At 42.9% G+C, this 21,866-nt stretch overlaps 1 protein-coding gene across 1 annotated transcript; it reads right to left on the bottom strand.

Annotated features, from left to right (window-relative positions):
* Positions 1-242: 242 nt before the first annotated feature.
* Positions 243-21,650, bottom strand: FKBP3 (FKBP prolyl isomerase 3). Its single transcript, XM_081087287.1, has 7 exons — positions 21,482-21,650; positions 18,666-18,767; positions 17,240-17,347; positions 8,596-8,731; positions 3,976-4,043; positions 2,289-2,386; positions 243-575 (listed from the first exon to the last, which is right to left on the bottom strand). The coding sequence occupies exons 1-7, from the start codon at positions 21,587-21,589 to the stop codon at positions 521-523; spliced, it is 675 nt and encodes a 224-aa protein (XP_080943413.1). The 5' UTR covers positions 21,590-21,650; the 3' UTR covers positions 243-520.
* Positions 21,651-21,866: the final 216 nt, after the last annotated feature.

Here is a 21,866-nt window from a genome sequence, read left to right as displayed (position 1 = left end):
ACCTATTAACTTTATATAAAGCTGTTATATTCAGCTATTAATCTTATTAGAATTTCTTAGACCTTTTATCTTTTTCATTCCTCTCAATCTCTGTGCTTTTATCTTCTCACTATACAGAAATATTTAAAGATTTTAAATGAATGTCTGGCAAAGCTCTCCAAACAATTTGACTGCTGCTCCCTGGTTTGATGAAGCCTTAGTCCTGGTTAACCTAATCAGAACATTAACACCAAACAAATCAAGACATTGGGTACATTTTTATTGAGCCTTTTAGTTTACAACATGAGGTAAAAGGAAAAGTTCTCCTTAACCAGTACTTTACACAGCTGTAGTAAAATATTTTAAACTGCAGGGATTTATACCAGATTACATTTCTTAATTTTTGGGAGAAAGTAAACAAGTTCTAACGTAACTATGAATTTTCCAGTTCACTTCCATAACAATAGTAACCAGCTGTAATTAGTTACGTAACTTTCTTCAAGGCTGTGGCTGATGTCTTTAGATCAGAAGCATTGCTGTTTCAATCAATATCCACTAACTCCACTTCAAAAATGAGTTTTGCATTTGGTGGGATTCTGTTCAAGAAGTTAAGGTAAATATGATAAAATTGCTTCTCATTCCCAATAATCTTAGTCTAAAATTAGAATTATGTAGACTGGATATTGGCAATTAACTACAAAGAAAAAGGCTTTGTAGCTGACTCATAGGCTAATGCATTCCAAGCATAGTGGTTCCTAATAGAGATCCCTTTATAAATAGAAATTATAGGCTGACTAGGCTTTAGCTTGGCTGGGATCTTCCTTATCTGGATGCCTAACTAGTACTCCCAATTTAGCAACCACTTAATGAAAACTTGTTATTCAGTATTCAAAAAAAAAAAATTTTTTTTTCAATCTAGCTGGGTATATATTAAATCAAAGTTCATATGAGTTAATACCTGATATTTGCTGTTTTAAAATGGTGAGTTTAGAGAAGAGTGTGACTTTTATCTGATTGATCTTAACATGCTTCACAGAGAGAGAGCTGCAGCTAGCCAACTCATTTTAATAGGCTTAGAAGAGACTATTATATTCCCAAATAATTTTAATTGATAAGACCACAGAGGACTTCCAAAAACTTTTTTTCCAAACTTACAATGGGAATAGAACCAACAACAAAAAAACTACCTTCCCACTTAGCTGTTAGTAACCATTTAGTTCTGGTGGAATGGTCTGGAGTCATGGCTCTTTTTTTCTTTTTATCAGAAAAAAGTATACTGTCATTAGTATTGATCACAAAAGCTTACAGCATGTTGAACCCATGTTCTCCTTCATTTCACAACTGGTAATCCCCAACATGTGTTCCATTTTTATAATTGCCTGAAATTACACTGTAGCAAAAATACCATGAGACATATCTGCATTCTACAATATGCTACAGTTGTTTGTATTGGGCATCTTAACTCCTTAAAGTAAACCCTTCAAACAATTGCCTGTCATAGAGGAAAACTTAAATCTCACAGTTTACATCTTAAAAATTAAGAGCATGAGTAAGAGGAAGAAAGGATATTCCAGCTCAAGTTTGAATACTTTGTACCAATACATAACATAATCCTATGTAATAAAAGGGTAATATGCAAATAGAACAAAGAGCAGAACTGAACAACCAAAGCATAATATGCTAATATGCTATGGCTGCTCAACTGCTCGCTATGACATGCACTGACCACCAGGGAGCAGATGCTCCGACCAGTAGGTTAGCTTGCTGCTGGGATCGGGACTGAGCGAGATGGCCTGGACATGCCCTGGAGCCCTCCTTCGGTCCCTCAGCCTGGCCAGTGCCCTCTCACAATCTGGGACTCCTTAGTGGATGTCAGAGAGCTGGTTTCAGCCCAATCCTGCAGGCCATTTCCCTTGGGAGGGCACCAGATGCAGGGCTCATGGCTGGTGAGTGCTGCTACTGCAACATGAGTCTCTCCCGATAGGGACTGATTAGACATGAGCCTGTGGCAGGCACAGTGGAGCCAGGATGAGCTGGAGAAGCAGGTAGGAGCTGCAGGCAGCGTTGGACTGCAGGTTTCAGCCCTATCCCTGCAGGCCACCCAGAGGGATCCCACCCGTGCACGAATTTGTGCACCGGACCTCCAGTATTGTCTATATTGGAGGTGTTGACACAAAAGCATCTAAATCAGGAATTCCGGTCTGAACAGGATTCCTGATCTGGAGGTTAACCTAGATAGCATCTTTCATACCTTCTTCAGGTGATCCTTTTTAGTGTATTTCCTTTAATTACAAAGGAAAAAAGGATACTTGGCATCAGGCTGTCCTTTCTTTCCGTAAGCCCATTCTGGTTCAATTTCTAGTCGAGCTTTTTCTCCTTTACTCATAGTCAAGAGCGCTTCATCCCACTAAAGGCAAGAATACAGAATCAAACTAATGATTCTCAAAAATACATGTGGAATCAGAAGACAGGTAAGGTTATATACAGAAAAACATTTTACTTCTGGATTTCATTATGTCATAAATGGTAATGCCCTTGGGAGAGTCCTCAAATCATTGTCCTTTATTTCCTCAATGAAAAAAGGATATATTAAACCATTTTTTTAAATATAATACTCAAATGCCTTAAATGATATAATGTAAAAGCACTTTTGTAAACTGTAATGTGGAAACATGGAAACTAGTTTATTAGCACTATAATTTCTTTGCTACACTATTATATCCTTGGACAAATTTCTGAAATTACTTTTATAAGGATAAACTAACAGGTACTATCTCTAAAACTATCTTAAGATTACCAAATTGTTAATAGTGGAGTCATAATGGTTAAAGACAAAGTACATGCTAGAGCATTAATATATTTTGTAGAAGGTGAAACTACTCAAAGTGAGAGATTTCTGGATTGCTGCTACATTTTGTCCAAATTTGGATCTTAAAGCCAGTTACCAAAAATAGTTAAATAAATACAATGAAAGGATATAGAATAATATGACTTAATGTATACTCTGTTGAAATGTAACTGTTCATGAGGTTCAAGGGACAGAGATTTGCCAAATACTGAAAATTAAGAAAGTAAACTAGAAGAAATCTACCAGTAAGCAAATTAGATATAAAAATAGAAAAATAGCTCAACCTGACAATTGCTCTCAACTTAGTATAATCAGGCAGCATTAAGGTTATTTCCAACTAAGCCTTTAGTTCCAAATTATTTTATGTTTTGGGCTCTGGATATGATTGAATCATATTTTAAGACTTAAAAAAATACACTGAAGGTTGTTATAACTTCATTTAAACATGTGTTTCAGTTATTAATGTTTGGTGTCCTGAGTAAAAAGACAAATTAAAATAAGTGGGCCCTAGCATGACAACCCGATTCAATGAAGCTGATAATCAGTACTACTCTTACATTTCTTGTACACTGCAGTGGTCAGGTACAGCTAACTTCCCCTTTTCAAAGTTTTCTTGTTATCTCACAGGGAAAATTGGATAAAGGTATACTTATGTTTGAAAGATTTTCTGGTGTTTGAGCCTAAGTTGTGAGAGGTGAGGGCTATAGAACAAACTCTTGCTTTTATTAGTACTTCAGTGGAACAGATATTTTACCTTTATTGATCATGTTATAAGTGGTACAACAGCCATGCAACATCTTACAAGAATCTACAAGAAATTTAAAAAGCTAAACACACTAAAAATTAATTTTTGAAGGAAAAGATAAGAGGCTGGAATATTGAAGTCTCTGCTATATTACATGATTTAAATTATGTTCACTTAATCTTTGAGTAACCTTGAGATAGGCTGTACAGTCCTTATTTTATAGATGAGGAAACTGAGACCTAGAGACCTGACTAATTTGTGCCAGAACAGTTGGTGATGATAGCACAAATTTGTCATACTCCAAAGCTTGTTTTCATGATATCCCCAATCCTAATTCTTTATAGTACCATGCCACAAGTAGCATGTGCCAGAATCTCTTGACACACTGCCATTTTTTACTTACTCCTCTGATAACTTTGCCTATTCCAACCTTAAAACTTAAAGGCTTGGCATTTTTCTTCTTCTTTGAACCTGTAAAACAAATTTTCCTTATAATTAATGATGAAATTAAGTTCCAATGGGAAAACAGGGATTTAACCCTTTGCGGTCCAATTTTATTTCTGGAATTCAAACAGTCTGGTCCAAATTAATTGATGGGATTGAATGTTGAACCGGTTTGCGGTGTCTCAGCCTCGACATTGGACCTGCTCCTAGCACCTGGTCTGTCAAGTCAGCTTCCACGTTGGACCGAAAAGGGTTAAGTCTGTAACTTAATTTCAGAACTTATAATACTGTGCATTTGGAAAAAATGCAGAAAGCCAGGTAATTTACCAAGAAAATTCTTGCCCTAGCTGAACTGGGTAGAGTTTGGCCTTCAGACTGAAGGGTCCCGAGTTCAATTCTGGACAAGAGCATATGCCCGGGTTGCAGGCTTGATCCTGAGTGTGGAGTGTGCAGGAGGCAGCCAATCAATGATTCTCTCTCATCACTGATGTTTCTATCTCTCCTTTTTTCCTCTCTGAAATCAATAAAAATATGTTTTAAAAAATACTTTAAAAGAAAATTTTTGATACAAAAACAATTATGGCCTGATTGGTGTTGCTCAGTGGTTGGGTGTCCACCTATGAACCAGGAATACACATGCCTGGGTTGTGGATTTGATACCTAAGAAGGGATCGTGCAGGACGTAGCCAATCAATGATTCTCTCTACATTGATGCTTCTATCTTTCCCTCTCCCTTTCTCTGTGAAATCAATAAAAAATATGTAATTAAAAAACACGAAACGATTATGGTTGAAACAGTGGAGAGGGAAAAGGACCTATATTTACACCACTAATGCAAGGTATCCTGCTTTTTACATTAACACTAGAGGCCCGGTATATGAAATTTGTGCATGGGTAGGGTCCCTAGGCCTGGCCGGTGATCAGGGTCGATTGGGGCCTTCCAGCTGCCAGCCAAGGGCCTCCCTTCACTCCGTGCCGGCCCCCTGGTGGTCAGCGCACATCATACTGAGTGATCGAACTCCCGGTCGGTCCAACTCCCGAGGAGACACTTTACATGTTAGGCTTTTATATATATACTAGAGGCCCGGTGCACAAAAATTTGTGCACACGGGGGGAAGTAGGGGTCCCTCAGCCCAGCCTGTGCCTCTCACAGTCTGGGACCCCTCGGGAGATAATGACCTGCTGGCTTAGGCCTGCTCCCGGGTGGCAGAGGGCAGGCCTAATCCCTAGGTGCAGCCCCTGGTCGGGCTCAGAGCAGGGCCAATTGGGGAGTTGGGGCGCCACCCCCTGTCATCCACAGAGCAGGGCGGATCAGGGGGTTGGGGTGCCGCACCCTGTCACACACAGAGCCGCAGGGCGATCAGAGGTTGGGGAGCTCCCCCATATCAGGCACAGAGCAGGGCTGATCAGGAGGCTGGGGCGCCTTCCCCTGTCACGAACAGAGCAGGGCGGATAGGGAGGATGTGGCCCCACCCCGTCACACACAGAGCTGCAGGGCGATCAGGGGGTTTGGGCGCTGCCCCCGTCACACTGATCCCGGTGCCGGGAGACCTCTCGGCTCCGCTGATCCCGGTGCTGGGAGACATATTACCCTTTTACTATATAGGATAGAGGCCTGGTGCACAGTTGGGGGCCGGCTGGTTTGCTCTGAAGGGTGTCCTGGTTCAGGGTGGGGGTCCCCACTGGGGTGCCTGGCCAGCCTGGGTGAGGGGATGATGGCTGTTTGCAGCTGGTCACACACCCTTCAGGGTTGGGGTTCCCACTGGGGTGCCTGGCCAGCCTGGGTGAGGGGCTGAGGGCTGTTTGCAGCTGGTCACACACCCTTCAGGGTGGGGGTCCCCACTGGGGTGCCTGGCCATTCTGGGTGAGGGGCTGAGGGCTGTTTTCAGGCTGGCAGGTGACGGAAGCTCCCAACTGCTCTTTTTCTTTTTAATTCTGGGCCAGCTTTAGCTCTGAGGCTCCAGTTCGTAGGCCTCCGCTGCTGAAAGTAGGTAATCAAAACAATGTATAACTCCAGCTCTGACCCAGCTCTGAGATCCCAGCTCGCTGAAAGGTGGTTTCTGGTTTTTTTTTTTAGCTTCTATATTTGTTAAAATGTTTCAAACTGCAGGCTCAGAGGCCTACAAGGCAGGCGGGGAATGTTGGTTTCCTCCGTCACTGAAGCAAGCAAGCCTCATGTTAGTTTCAAGCTGCCTGGCTGCCAGCCGCCATCTTGGCTGACAGTTAATTTGCATATCTCCCTGATTAGCCAATGGGAAGGGTAGCGGTTGTACGCCAATTACCATGTTTCTCTTTTATTAGATTAGACTAGAGGCCTGGTGCACAAAAATTTGTGCACATGGGGGGGAGGGAGGGTCCCTCAGCCAGACCTGTGTCCTCTTGCAGTATGGGACCCCTCAGGGGATGACCACCTGCTGGCTTAGGCCCACTCCCCGGGGGATTGGGCCTAAGATGGCAATCAGACATCCCTCTGGCAGACCGGAAGTCCTCGGTGGATGCCCACTTGCCAGTAGGGAGCAGACCTAAGCTGCAGTCGGACATCCTTAGTGCTGCTCAGGAGGCAGGAGAGTCTCCCACCACTACTGCTATACTGGCAGCCATCAGCCTGGCTTGTGGCTGAACAGAGCTCTTCCCATGTGAGAACGCCCTGACCACCAGGGGGCAGCTCCTGCATTGAGCATCTGCCCCCTGGTGGTCAGTGTGTGTCATAGTGACCAGTCATTCCGAGTCCTTCTGCTGTTAGGGCCAGTTTGCATATTACCTTTTTAGTATATAGGATAGAGGCCTGGTACACGGGTGGGGACCGGCTGGTTTGCCCTGAAGGGTGTCCCGGAACGGGGTGGGGGTCTCGCTTGGTTGCCTGGCCAGCCTGGATGAGGGGATGATGGCCGTTTGCAGCTGGTCACACCCCCTACACGGTGAGGGTCCCGCTTGGGTGCCTGGCCCGCCTGGATGAGGGGATGATGGCTGTTTGCAGCTGGTCACACACCCTTCAGGGTGGGGGTCCCGCTTGGGTGCCTGGCCAGCCTGGATGAGGGGATGATGGCTGTTTGCAGCTGGTCACACACCCTTCAGGATGGGTTTCCCCACTGGGGTGCCTGGCCAGTCTGGGTGAGGGGCTGAGGGCCGTTTTCAGGCTGGCAGGTGACTGAAGCTCCCAACCTCTCCTTTTTTTCTTTTTTTTTTAATCCTGGGATTTATTTACCTTCTATGGCAGTCACTGGAGCTGAGAGCCGGCTTTAGCTCTGAGGCTCGTCTCCAGCTCTGAGACCCTGGCTGCTGATCTGGGTTTGTTTGGGTTCTATAATTGAAACACTGTTGCAACTCCAGCTCTGAGGCCCGGCCAGCTGAAAGCAGGTTTCTGGGGATTGTTTAGGTTCTATAATTGCAACATAGTTGCTTAGACTGCAGTTCAGAGGCCGGCAGCGTTAGGCGGGGAACCTTGGCTTCCTCCAACACTGGAGTAAGCAAGCCTCCTGTTCGCTTCAGCTGCCTGGCTGCCGGCCGCCATCTTGGTTGGCAGTTAATTTGCATATCTCGCTGATTAGCCAATGGGAAGGGTAGCGAAGTTACAGTTAATTACCATGTTTCTCTATTATTAGATAGGACTAGAAGCCCGCTGCATGAATTTTGTGCAATAGGCCTGCCTTCCCCTGACTGCCGGCACCGGTTTTCCTCTGGCACACGGGACCCAGGCCTTTGGTCTGGCCGCAGTGAGGCTTGGCTTCACGGCAGCCGCAGCAGAGAAGCCAAGCCTCTTCAGTCTTCAGTCTTCACTCTGGCTGGAGCCTTCAGTCTTCGTTCGGGGCCTGCGTATGCAAATTAACCACCACCTTTGTGGGTTAATTTGCATAGCCGCTCTGATTGGCTGGTGGGCGTAGCGGAGTGACACCAATTTGCATGTTTCTCTTTTATTAGTGTAGATAGACTAGAGGCCCGGTGTATGAAATTTGTGCACTGTGTGTGTGTGTGTGTGTGTGTGTGTCCCTCAGCCCAGCCTGCATCCTCTCCAATCCGGGACCCCTTGGGAGATGTCCGACTGCTGGTTTAGGCCTGATCCCACAGAGATTGGGCCTAAACCTGCAGTTGGACATCCCTCCTGCAATCTGGGACCGCTGGCTCCTAACCACTCACCTGTCTGCCGGCCTGATCGCCCCACTAACTGCTCCCCCCTGCTGGCCTGATTGCTCCCTAACTGTTCCCCCCCGCTAGCCTGATCGTCCCTAACTGCTTCTCCCTCTGCCCCTGCAACCATGGCTTTGTCCAGAAGGATGTCCAGAAGATGTCCAGTCTAATTAGCATATTACCCTTTTATTAGTATGGATACTAAAGTCTAACTTCGGGACATCAACCAAGTTTAGTCTATGCTGCTTCTTTGTTTTTGCTTTTCAATGACCAAGAGGTCTTTATTTACCCAGCCAATACGCAGTCAACTGAAGAGACCTCTTCCAAGTACATCACAGGTGCAAAAGACTTCTGGAAAAAAGTGACAGCCAACAAAAAGATACTGCTAACAGCTCATCTACAAATATTTTATAATGCCTTAAAGCCAAAAAGATAAGATTACATTTAGACTTACTCGTTTGAATATTGGTATCAAAAACAGTTCCATCCTGTAGTGTTCCTGTATACCAGCAGTGAACAACATCTCCCTTTTTGGGGAAGTTGGTTTTATCCCCCTTTTTAAGAACAGATTTTGTATATTTTGGTGGACCCTAAAAACAAAGACAGACAATACATACATACTTATTAACTTATGTCCTTCTTTTAGAAGGATGACAGAATACTTATAGCCAATTGTCCCTGCTTGGGTAGCTCAGATGGTTAGAGCATCATCCTAATACATTAAGGTTGTGGGTTCGATCCCTGGTCAGGGCACATATGAGAATCAACAAACAAGCCCTGGCTGGTGTGGTTCAGTTGCTTGGGTGTTGTCCCATGCACTGAAAGGTTACCAGTTTGATTCCAGGTCAGGGCACCTACCCGGGTTGCAGGCTTGATCTCCAGTGGTATGCAGGAGGCAGCCAATCCTTGTTTCACTCTCACATCGGTGTTTCTCTCTCTCCCCCTTTCTCTCTCCCTCAAAATCAATTTAAAAAATCACCCAATCAATGCATAAATAAGTGGAACAACAAATACATGTTTCTCTCTCCCTCTAAAATCAATCAATAGCCAACTGTGACCTAAGTCTGGTCACAGAGTTTCACAGATTTGGTAAACTATTTTGCCTTTGGTCCACCTCTATGAGTTGAAGTCACTATCTCATTTCAAGTCTGTGATGAGAATATTAGTAACTAGGATGTTTATTAATTTAATTTCCAATAACTTTCAGCTTCTTGGAAACCAGTTTTGGGTGTTTTTTTTTTTGACAATTCTGTGAATTATTCAACAAACCATAAAATGAATCCAGTTATTCCCCAAGGTTAGAAATATTACTATTCCATTAAAATCATAAGGCATTAGCTGAAACCGGTTTGGCTCAGTGGATAGAGTGTTGGTCTGCGGACTGAAAGGTCCCAGGTTCGATTCCGGTCAAGGGCATGTACCTGGGTTGCGGGCACATCCCCAGTGGGAGATGTGCAGAAGGCAGCTGAGGCAGCTGATCGATGTTTCTCTCTCATCGATGTTTCTAGCTTTCTATCTCTCTCCCTTCCTCTCTGTGAGAAATCAATAAAATATATTTAAAAAAAAAATCATAAGGCATTAAATAAAGTATTGTTACATTTTCTTAAAGATTTCAGTGGTTTTAGAATTACTAAACATTTTTAATATATGTAAAATTAGAATGAATAGTTGTGTTGGATTTGTTTCTGAACTTGAAAAGAAGTTCACACAATGAATGAAATTATCTACAGACATTACCATAACAGGCATATTTCATAGAACAAAGCAGGATTATCAGGGTCTCTTTAATTTTTTTTAGCCAAAGGCTAATCTAATCAATGGTGATTCATATATTGTGAGGAAAGCAATTTCTCAGACAGATTTAATATATAGAAATCGTATAGTATAAAACATTTAGTAATGGGAAAGGAAGTAAGAGATATTAAACACCTATTGTTTACCAGTCACTTAACACATAACATCCCACTTAATCCTAACAATCCTCTGAAGGAAGGTATCACCTACTCATATTTTTGCAGATGAGACTGAGGTCCCGGGAATTTATGCAACAGAGCTAGTGAGTAGTAGAAAATGAATATGAACTTGAGTTTGAATCAAAAACCCCTATTTTTTCCACTATACCCAAGTAATAGTGATAATAACCTTTACTGATGTTAATAGTTAATATCTATCGAATGCCCTATGTGCCAGTCACTATTCCAAATGCCTTACATAAACTGCCTTTCTTTCACCCAGCTGGTGTGGCTCAGTGGTGAGAGTTGACATATGAACCAGGAGGTCAAGTTCCATTCTTGGTCAGGGCACATGCTTGTGTTGCAGGCTCAATCTCTGGTGGGGATGTGCAGGAGGCAGCCAATTGATGATTCTCTCTCATCATTGATGTTTTTATCTCTCTCTCCTCCCTTCCTCTCTGAAATCAATAAAAAAATCTATTTTAAAAATTGCCTTTTTTTCCTACTCTATATTTACATTTTTATGTTTTTTTCCTTTAAAATTTTTTTATTTTTACATTATAGTTTGCATTTAATATTATTTTGTATCAATTTCAGGTGTATAGCAAAATAGTTTACAAAGTGATTCCCCAATATTTCAAGTATCCACCTGGCACTATGCATAGTTGTTACAATAAATTGACTTAATTTTCACTTCCTTGTGAGGTAGTAACTGTTATCCCTGTTTTGCTGATAAGGAAACAAAAGGGTTGGGTGGTTAAGTAATTTGCTTAAGGCCCTACAGCTCCTAGGTGGCTGAGCAGAATTGGAAACCAGGCAGCTTGAATATAAAGCCCATGCTCTTAACTATTTTACTAGTACAAGAACATATGGAAATCAGGTGTTATAGAAGTCATTTTCTTATGTCAATTCATTAATTTCACAGCAATCTGACAGTTTTTACCCCATCTTTTATAGATAAAAGTAAGGCCTGGATAGGGTAAAAATCCCTATCCTCTTTTAAGGATTAGCACTTTGAACTAAAGCTAAGCGGCCATCCTAAATCAAAAGGAAGTCACATCTATAGCTTGAGTAAAATGTGCATTATAAAAGTAAACATTACCTTCTCCCCTGACACTCCCACTATAAGCTTACTTTATGGCACTATAAATGGTCAGGTGTCTACTGGTAGCAGTGTGAACTGGAATCATCTCTTTGGAATACAATTTAAAGATGTTTACAGTGTAACAAGTAATTCCATTTATAGAAATATATGCTCAAGAAGTAATTTGAATCTTAGGAAAAAAATCTTTATGCAGTTACCCTATGCAGATATACTATTATCCATAATAGCAAAATAACCACATTTTATGATAATAAAATTTTATATTTTTAATAGTGGAAAAATCCTAAGAAAAAAAGAAAACATAAAAAGAAAAAAATAGTGGAAAAATTCTTACAACATTAAGGGAAAAACAAATAGTTCTAACTACAGTCATGTCTCAACTATTTAAATAAATATATGCATAAAAATGTTAAGAGAAAACATTCTGGAATAGTAAATATGTTTATTTCAAGGTGTTGAATTATATTCTGTACTCTCTATCCTTTTCTGTTATTTTGTATTTAAAAATAGCATGTGCCCTAGCTGGTTTGGCTCAGTGGATAGAGCACTGGCCTTTGGACTGAAGGGTCCCCGGTTTGATTCTGATCCAAGATAGATGCCCGGGTTATAGGCTTGATCCCCAGTATGGGACGTGCAGGAAGCAGCCGATCAATGATTCTCTCTCATCACTGATGTTTCTCTCTCTCTCTCCCTCTCCCTTCCTCTCTGGGAGAGAAAAAAAAAATATATATATATATAAAATAAATAAATAAAATAAAAATAGTATGCTATTTTTGTTGTTGTTAATCCTCACCTGAGGATATTTTTTCCATTGCTTTTTCAGAGAGAGTGGAAGTGAGGGAGAGGAAGGGAATGAGAGAGAGAGAAAAACATCCATGTGAGAGAGCCACAACTGCTTGCCTCCTGCACGCTCCCTGACTGGGGGTGGGGAGCGACTGCACAACCCAGATATGTGCCCTTGGCTGGGAATCGAACCCAAGACCCTTTGGGCCAACACTCTAACCAGTGAGCCACACCTGCCAGGGCAATAGCATGCTATTTTTATATCAGAAAAACCAAATGCCTTAAAAATGGTTACTTGACAAAAATCTAGTAATACTAGAGGCCTGGTGCACAAATTTGTGCACAGGTGGGGTCTGGCTGGTCGCCCAATGGGGCCCCATCGGGCTGGGCTGGCGGGGGGAGGGACCGCGGGCATTGGCCGGCTGGCCCCACACTCGATCAAGGTGTTGGGGGCCGACTGGGGGCTGGGCTGGCGGCAATGAACAGGTGGCAGCCGGCCCTGCCTCTGACCAGGGTGTTGGGGGCCAATCGAGGAGCCGGGCCAGCCAGGGGATGGGAGGCAGATCAGGCTGGTTGGCTGCTGCAGCGCGCATCATAGCCACCAGTCATTCCAGTCGTTCCGGTCGCTGAACTTCTATATATATAGACATATCACAAATTTGGAAATAATTTTTTAAAATGTATTTTTATTGATGTCAGAGATGAAGGAAGAGGGAGAGATAGAAACATCAATGATGAGAAAATCATTGATTGGCCGTCTCTTGCATGGCCCCTATTGGGGATCAAACCCAAAACACAGGCATGTGCCCTGACTGGGAATTGAACCATGATCTGGTTCATAGGAAGATGCTCAACCACCAAGACACATCAGCTGTGCTGGGGGAAAAGGATTTTAATTTAAAAAAGAATTTTTTTTTTTGTTAATCCTCACCTAAGAATATTTTCCCATTGATTTTCAGGAAGAGTGGAAGGGGCAGTGAAAGACAGAGAGAAGGAAAAACACTAATGTGAGAGAAACACATCAATTGGTTGCCACCTGCATGTGCCCCAACCAGGGCCAAGGACCTAACCCTATAACTGAGGTTTGTGCCCTTGACTGGAATCGAACCCAGGACACTTCAGTCCTTGGGCCGACAGTCTATCCACTGAGCTAAACCAGCTAGGGCAATAAAAAAAAATTTAAAGCTACAAAATGGAATGACTACATATATTCTATATAATAAAAGCCTAATATGCTAATGATATGCCAAGGCTGCTCAACTGCTCATTATGACATGCACTCACTACCAGGGAGCAGACAGTCAACTGGTCAACGAGTCGCTATGACATGCATTTACCACCAGGGGGCAGATGCTCCAACCGGTAAGTTAGCTTGCTTATCTGGCCAATTGAGACTGACACAGGCTGAACATGTCCGGGAGCCCTCCCGCAGTCTCACCCTAGCTGGCCAACCTCTGGAGTCCCTCCCGGGTCCCAATTGTGCACCGGTAGGGGTCCCTTGGCCTGGTCTGCGCCCTCTCTCAATCCGGGACCCCTAGGGGGATGTCAGAGAGCCGGTTTCGGCCTGATCCCGCAGGCCTGACCGAAGGAACCCACTGGAGCATGAATCCGTGCACCGGGCCTCTAGTTTATTATGTGAGAATATGTAAATTACATAATATTTGAAAGGCAATGTCTCATTAGTGAACAAAAACTACATTTAATTAAATCTTAATGTCATTCTATTGTTTTCCTATTTGTTGTTACATGGACATGTTGTGTTATCTACATTAGAGGTCCTAGAATAATAATTCAAACACACATTTGGTAGTTATGGTTCAGTCTTAACAGTGAAGGTGCCCATCTGCCCACTAATAGCCTCCATTCATTGTTTCACAAAGTGTCTTTTATGGATCACTCGTTCCTTGGCATTGCTAACACTGTTAGAAGAAAAGGAGTCTAATATAATTAAGTTTGGAAAACATGATTCAAAGTTAAATATACCTCCATTCTGCAAGACTTCTCAAAGCTGTCATTAGCTAATAATATATACTGTGAATCAAAGTAGGAGACACACGTACAAGTTTTAATGATGCCAGGAAAACAATCTTGAACTTCTGGGACTTACATAACACACTTTGAGAAATGCTGCTCTAGTTATTTAATCTGATTTTTAATCTGATTTTGGGTTTCATTGCAAGAATCTGGTTGGCTCATGGTGAGAAGTCACATCAGTTCTTAGGCTGTTCTGGAGTTATATGCTTGAATGAACCTGGCTCTTAGGTAATTTCCTGGCTTTGCAGCAATTTTTTAGTCCAAAGTGATGAAAAGAACTATATTCCCAAGATTGGGTCTGACCTAGGTACTTCTAGACCCAGAGATAAAGGGACTTTGAGAGTAATCATTCAATTACAATGAACTGGATCACATCATAGCCTCCAAAAATGAGAATATATTACCTAACTGCTCCTATTATTAATTTAAGAAATATTTGAGCATGTTCTATGTGTTAGAAACTAGAGATACATAGGTGAATTGGCAGACATGTTACTGGCCCTCCCTCTAGCAGAGTACAGACATGTCTATAATTACATATGTTGTAAAGACCTGTAGAGGAAGCACAGGATGCTAAGATAAAGTGGATATAGAACTGACAAGTAGGGAAATTAAAAGAGGCACTAAGTAAGTAATAAAGGATGGAAGTGGGAAAGGGCAGTTTTGTAGACAATGAACAGCCATTTGTGGCTGAAGAGTATTTCTATAGAAATAGTAAATCTGAAGCTGGGCAGGGGCCAGACACTGGAAGACTCTGAATGTCATGCATGCTGCCCAGTAGAAATACACTGAGAGTCACAAATGTAATTTTCAGCTGTTTAGTTCCACATTAAACCAATACATTCAACATATTTCAACATGTAGTCAATATAAAAAATACTGAGGTTTTAACATCCTTTAAAAAAAAAAAAATCATACTAAGCCTTCCCCAGGCCAGTGCTCTAATCACTGAGAAAACCCAGCCAGGGCCCAAATAGTTATTCTAGTAAGTTTTCTAAAGTAATATTCTGCAAACCATACCATGCTCAAGAATCTTTAGTAAGTCTATTGGTCTAGAATTACACTGTCCTGTTCAGTAGTCACTAGGCATGAACAGAGAAAGCAGACAGCAGGAATCAGCAAAGTACTGGCCCAGAGGCTATGGAATCCAGGTGCTAGGAAGACAATGAGAGCACATAATTGGGTTCAGGCTGGCCAGCTAAATGAAATGAAAAGAAGTCCTGCCCAGTTGGTTTGGCTCAGTGGATAGAGAGTTGGCCTGTGGAATGAAGGGTCTTGGGTTCAATTCCAGTCCATGGTACATGCTCGGGTTGCAGGCTCGATCCCCAGGAGGGGGCATGCAAGAGGCAGCTGATCAATGATTCTCATCATTGATGTTTCTCTCTCTCTCTCTTGCTCTCTCTCTCTCTCTCTCTCTCTCTCTCTCTCTCTTCCTCTCTGAAATCAATAAAAATATATTTTAAAAATGTCATTAAGAGGAACATGATCACAAAACCCTGAAGGCTACTATTTGCAAATGCAAGATGAAAACCGGTGGGAGTAACTCAGTTTATATGACACAAGATTATGGTCAAGAATAGCGGTCACTTACACTTTATTTTTAGTTGTTCTGACATTAACTCACGAATCCAAAAATAAATAAATAAATAGGTCTTAAATAAATAAAAAGAGATAGTTTAGGACCCTCACAGGATCTCTCTGGATTGTCTTCAGCCCTTACTGCCTTTTACTTTTATTTGTAAGTCTCTTTTAACCTTTTAATGATACACTTCCCTTATTCTAATTTTCTGTAAGGTAAACTATGTTGCCAATTGCTTTACAACCCTTTTAGTAATTATTATACCTCTATTTACCTTATTAGCTGCTCAATATTTGACTAGTATAACATGTATTAAATTATACACTTGTGATAAACCTCAAAATTGCTGTGTACCTTTCCACAAACATTAATATTTGCTTTTCAACTAACAGGAAAAGGTTATGCAAATTAACTAGCTTTAGTCATAAAACATTTACACTTCTATACCTGATCTTATTTATACTCTTTCCACTAATACCCAAATGCTTCACCTTATCAATAGGCTACACCTCTTTACAATAACTAGCAATATTATCATTAGGTTATTATCACTAATATTAAGACTGCCGGGAATGAGTGGCAAGATCATAATCAGTTCGGCTCTACTGAGGCTGTTCTAAAAGCTGTCCTTAGCTCCATGAAGGCTGTCCATTTGCAGAAATGATCTTATCTGGGTCTTCACATCTTTGTACCAATATATAAAACCTGGGTTGGTAAAGATTAGAAGATGAATTTATACCCTGCAGAAAGGACTGGACTATTTCTATTGCCAAGGACACTATGTACATTTGAAAAAGCTAAAAATAACCAAATGAAGTTTCTTTCACTCAGTCCAACTTGGCTATAGAATGAGGATCTTAAAATAGCTTTGAAAGCTCAGAAGTTCTGGACAGACATAGAGGCAATATAAAAAGAAAAGCTAGGCCTGGCAAGTGTGGCTCATTTGGTAGGAACATGATCCCGTACACAGAAAGGTCCCGGGTTTGATTTCTGGTCAGGGTACATACCTATCTTTAGGGCCCATCTCCAGCCCCAACCAATCAAGGTTTCTTTTTTCACATTGATGTCTCTCCCTCTCCCCCTCCCTCTCTTTCTCTCTAAAAATCAAAGAAAATATCCCAAGGTGAGGATTTAAAAAAACAACAACAAAAAAAGCACAAAGCTAGAGGCATATCAAAGGAAAGGCTTTCTGACTGTAAAGCACTGGTTCTTAGGCTTCCCCACCAGGCCCCCACAGCTTAGGCCTTTTTCTGATTCAGTACACCTAAGGGAAATACACTACAAATTAGTGTTTGGCTTACTGTTAAGTGGCCATATTCAACTACCCCTTATTATGAGAAATCAGGGCTGCAAAATAAATATTTTTCTCAAATTCACATAAGAACTAAATAAAGCCGAAACCGGTCTGGCTCAGTGGATAAAGCGTCGGTCTGCGGACTGAAAGGTCCCAGGTTCGATTCTGGTCAAGGGCATGTACCTGGGTTGTGGGCACATCCGCAGTAGGAGATGTGCAGGAGGCAGCTGATCGATGTTTCTCTTTCATCGATGTTTCTAAGTCTCTATCTCTCTCCCTTCCTCTCTGTAAAAAATCAATAATATATATATATATATAAAAGAACTAAATAAGAAAATATTATATACAAACCTCATCCAGAGTCTCTTCAGACTTGGTTTCTTTGGGTTTATCTTCATTAAGCTTCACATTTTTCACCTGCTCAGACACTTTATTTATACTTTCAGTACCCTTGAAACGCTGTAGAGAAAATATTTTAATGTTTATCATATTCAGGATTGGCTAAAAGCTGGGAGAGACATCTAGATATGCAGCTTCAATTAAATGAACATCTACCTGTACCATGAATATAGGCTACACTACTCAAGTGTAAATAAACAGAAACTGCCTAAGAACAAAGAATCTTATGTAAAGCATTTTAATCAACACATTACGACTCTCAAACCATCTCACAATATAAATTCAGAAAGGAGAATCATAACTTAGAGATATGAATATTATTCAAAAAACTCCTTAATATTCTTTTCTGTGGGAGATGGTCATCTCATAGTGAATACATAGTAGGGAATGTCTTAAAATTTGGTTTTCTAAAGGCTCAGCATAAGTCTAACTTACTTTAAGTTCATTAATAAAATGGGATTTACTTTGGATTTATAATTTTTCAGTGCCCTTAAGAATTCGTTAAAAGGGAAAAAAAATAATTTGTTGTCTTAAATGACAAGAGAATTATTTTAAAAATCTGGTCCCTTTCAAAATATCAAAACATCCTGCTAAACTGCAAACTAGCCTCACTAGATTTGACAGCCAGTCTATTTAGGGTTACAATTAAGAAAATTTGCAGGTGCAAAAACATCAACATATTCTGCAAATAAATGCATTCAAATTTAATTTGGGAAATATTCAAAATAATATTCTGGCAATCAACACTAATAAAAGAGAAAGATGCAAATTGACCATACCTTCACAACACCCCACAGCCAATCAGGAGTGAGTACGCAAATTAACCTGACAAAGATGGTGTGTTACTTTGCATACGCAGGCACCAAGTGGCCAGGGGTGGGGCGGCTGCTTGCACGTGTGCCAGCACCAAGTGGCCTGTGTCCCGGGGACGGGTGTCCTCGGGACCCAGGCCGCTCTGAGCCAGTAAGCCTATGGCAGCCGGGGTCCCAGAACGCCCCCAGCCACTCTGGGCCTATGTGCGCAGGCGCCGAGCGGCCGGGGGTGGGGCAGGAACGTCCCCCGCAGTGAGCCAGCAGACAGCAGTCCCCCACAGTGAGCGAGCAGACAGCAGGGCCCTGCTTGCCCCTGGCCATGGAAGCAAGGGGCAAGCAGTCCCTCACAGGGCCCCCACAGAGAGCAATCACCAGGGCCTGAGGTGGCATCAAGCAGGCAGGTCCGCAGAGAGCAGAGAACCACGGGGAGCAGGCCTAAACCGTCAGTAGGACATCCCCTGAGGGCTCCCAGATTGGTGAGGGTGCAGGTCAGGCTGAGGGACACCCCCCCCCCCCCCGCACGAATTTCGTGCACCGGGTCCCTAGTAAAATACAGTAACACTCACCTTACTTTCAAAAAGATGGTTATAGGCTGTAACCAAATGGTCCTTGTTAGCTGTCTTGGCCACATTTTTAATGTTTCCTAATAACTTATGTTCTGCAAGAAACTATAAAGAAAAAAGCTGGTTAGTCAAAACAATTTTCCTCATATAAGGGTCTAAAATTACAAAATGATCTTTATATTAGTCATTGTTTTCAATAGTACTACTAATGATGGAAAAAATGAAATATTGTATTTTATACCCTACTACATAACAAAAAAATTTAAAAATTGATAAAAACATAGAGTACTTGTAAGATTTACATGCCTAGACTGTAATATTATACTGTGAGTGCTGTATCAGAGCTCACAGAAAAGCACATTTATACAGCAAGCACACTTTGGTAACTAGGCAAAGGTGCTCCTAGCACAATGGGGGCCTCCAGCCATATTAGGCACAGCTATCTCACAATATCTGTCACCCATTCTTGGCAGGCTGAGCAGCAGTGCTACACAATGTCAGATATACAGTGGTTACATTTATGGGCTGTGGAGTTAGACCATCGGGGTTAAAATCTTAGCTGGTTTTAGACAAGGGACTAAGCTTTACTAAAGATTCAGTTTCTATATCATAGTGGAAGATTAGTCACAGCATGTATGTCAGAGGGTTGTTGTAAGGATAATCCACAATATAATTACCTTTCTCTCAAATATAAGACTAAATTGGTAAATGGATACCAAAATACTATTGAAATATCATCAAAATTATTTAACTTCAATTTAAAATCATGCAACATGGGGATTTTAATGCTCCCTTTACTGTCCTATGGTCCTTGCTTGATTCCTCATTTTCTTTTTGTTGTTCTCTGACTCTTTGAACCTTCTGATAAAGCAATTTTTCTAATACTATTCTATGGTATTTTTTTCTCTGCCACTCCTAGAGAAATGTTCTAAATGATAAAGGCTGATGGGGAAAGGCTACTTTAATTAAACAGAAATAATCACTTGCTTCAGCACTCTTGTGATTTTTTTTTAAAAAAATATACTTTATTGATTTTTTACAGAGAGGAAGGGAGAGGGATAGAGAGTTAGAAACATCGATGAGAGAGAAACACCGATCAGCTGCCTCCTGCACACCCCGTACTGGGGATGTGCCTGCAAACAAGGTACATGCCCTTGACCAGAATCGAACCTGGGACCCTTGAGTCCGCAGGCCAACGCTCTATCCACAGAGCCAAAGCGGTTAGGGCTCTTGTGATTTCTTTAGAAAATGCTCCAAATATCCAACATATAAATATCTCCTTGATATCTTATGATCAATAAACTGATGAATATCAAGTATAGGTTTAAGTATGTGCGTGAACAGTGGAGAATATGCACTTAAAAGACGTTATAGTCCTAACCGGTTTGGCTCAGTAGGTAGAGCATCGGCCTGCGGACTGAAAGGCCCCGGGTTCGATTCCCGTCAAGGGCATGTACCTGGGTTGCGGGCACATCCCCAGTAGGGGGTGCGCAGGAGGCAGCTGATGGATGTTTCTCTCCCATCGATGTTTCTAACTCTCTATCCCTCTCCCTTCCTCTCTGTAAAAAATCAATAAAATATATTTTCTTAAAAAGAACGTTATAAAAATATCTCCAAGTCTCTGGAAATTAGCCAGTTTTACACTGGATACCACATTGGAATGACAAGTGTTTACAAGAATTTGCTGGAGCACAGTATTGAGGGATAACATGTTACTAAATGATATGTCTACTCTAGTCTAGTTGAAATATGAATCGGTTTAAAGGAATTCCGCTAACATGGTAAAACGGTATCCCTGGACCACGGTCTGTCTGTCTCATCCTTGTGGCCCCAAGCACTGAGCACAGCTCTTGCTGTAGATGGACCGATATTTACTGATGTCAAGATGCCCGTTCAGGAGCATGGAGGTGGAAGCTGGAGAATCATCCTACTCCCCTCGAAGTGAAAATCGACACCCTTCCTAAAGAACCCCGAAACAGTATTTCTAAATGCTAGCTTGGAAGAGCATGAGAACATTGTAGAGAAACCAGATGGCGGCTGCTGCTTCTATCGGATAAGATGGGGGCGATGCCGCGGGCACAACCAACCGGACGGTCGTTCAACAATTCAAGACCTAGGAATGGTCTTAATTTCTGAAGGAGAAAAGTCTGAAGAAAGCACTTGTGACCAGACATGGTTAAGATGGAGACTAGGCTGAAAAACCGCAGGGCGTCTTCTCTGTACAGAATGAGAACTAGGCTTCTTCGCTTGTTTATAACAACGGGAGGCCGCTGTACATGAATGGCACATACACGTCCACAGTGTAAAGATGAAAAGGTCACGTAAAGTGTCCGTGTTTTTAAAAGTTAAAAGCGAAAGCTACGAATTTTTTTTTAAAAATCACATGCATTAGTGTTAAGTATTAGGAACTGATGAGAAAAGCAAGTCGCACACATGGTTCCCACGGAAATCCCATCCGTCCCAGGCCGCTAACGGCCCGCACCCCTAGCGGTCCCACCCCCGCCCGCTCCCCGCCCCTGCCCGCGCGGCGCCCACGTCCCCCGGCTCCCTCGTGCACGGCCTCCGCCCTCACGCCAGGGCCCCCGAGAGGTTCTAATGACGCGACCGCTCCCAGCCGGCCCCCAGCGCCAAAGCGGCTCCGCCCGCAAGCAGGGCCGGCGAGGGGCGGGAGGGACTCCGGCGCGAGGCCTCTAGGGCCTGCCAGGCCAGCGGCCGCGGGACGAGGGCGGGGATCGGAGGGATACGGAACCCACGGGTATCTCCGGGGGGGTGAGGCGTCCCTCGGCCGCCCCAGCCCGGCCGCCCGCCGCCTCTGGTACCGAATCTGAACCGTGGTCCTGTAGAAACTTGATAATGTCCTTCTTGGGCAGCTGCTCGCTGCGCAGCTGCTCCACGGTCCAGGCCCGCTGTGGGACAGCGGCCGCCATCTTCCCCCGCTGCCGCGGCTTTACTGAGCCGGCCCGCGGCGCTGCGTGGCCCCGCCCCCAGGGGCGTGGCCCCGGCTCGGCGCTGAGGGGGCGGGGCCACTGCGCCACCCTGCGAGACTGGGCGGCCCTTGCGTGACGTCTAGGCTGCGCTTTGAGGGCTTCTTTTTTGAGTCCGGGTAAAACCCAGCTGATGTGACCCTTGCAGATGATGGCACGCTGTCATCTATTCTTAGTTGGAACCCCTGTGAGGAGACCTCTGATATTTACCCACAATTGT

Source organism: Myotis nattereri, assembly GCF_964212035.1.
Source record: "Myotis nattereri genome assembly, chromosome: 1".
Lineage (NCBI taxonomy): Eukaryota > Metazoa > Chordata > Mammalia > Chiroptera > Vespertilionidae > Myotis > Myotis nattereri.
Note: the sequence above shows the minus strand (reverse complement) of the source record. Positions and strands in the feature narration are given on the sequence as shown.

Coding starts and splice junctions, on each gene's coding strand:
- FKBP3 (XM_081087287.1), bottom strand. CDS start 21,589: ATGGCGGCCGCTGTCCCACAGCGGGCCTGGACCGTGGAGCAGCTGCGC. Junction 8,732..17,239: donor CTGAAGAGACTCTGGATGAG/GTTTGTATATAA, acceptor CTTTGTTTTTAG/GGTCCACCAAAATATACAAA. Junction 576..2,288: donor AAAGGACAGCCTGATGCCAA/GTATCCTTTTTT, acceptor CTTCTTGAACAG/AATCCCACCAAATGCAAAAC.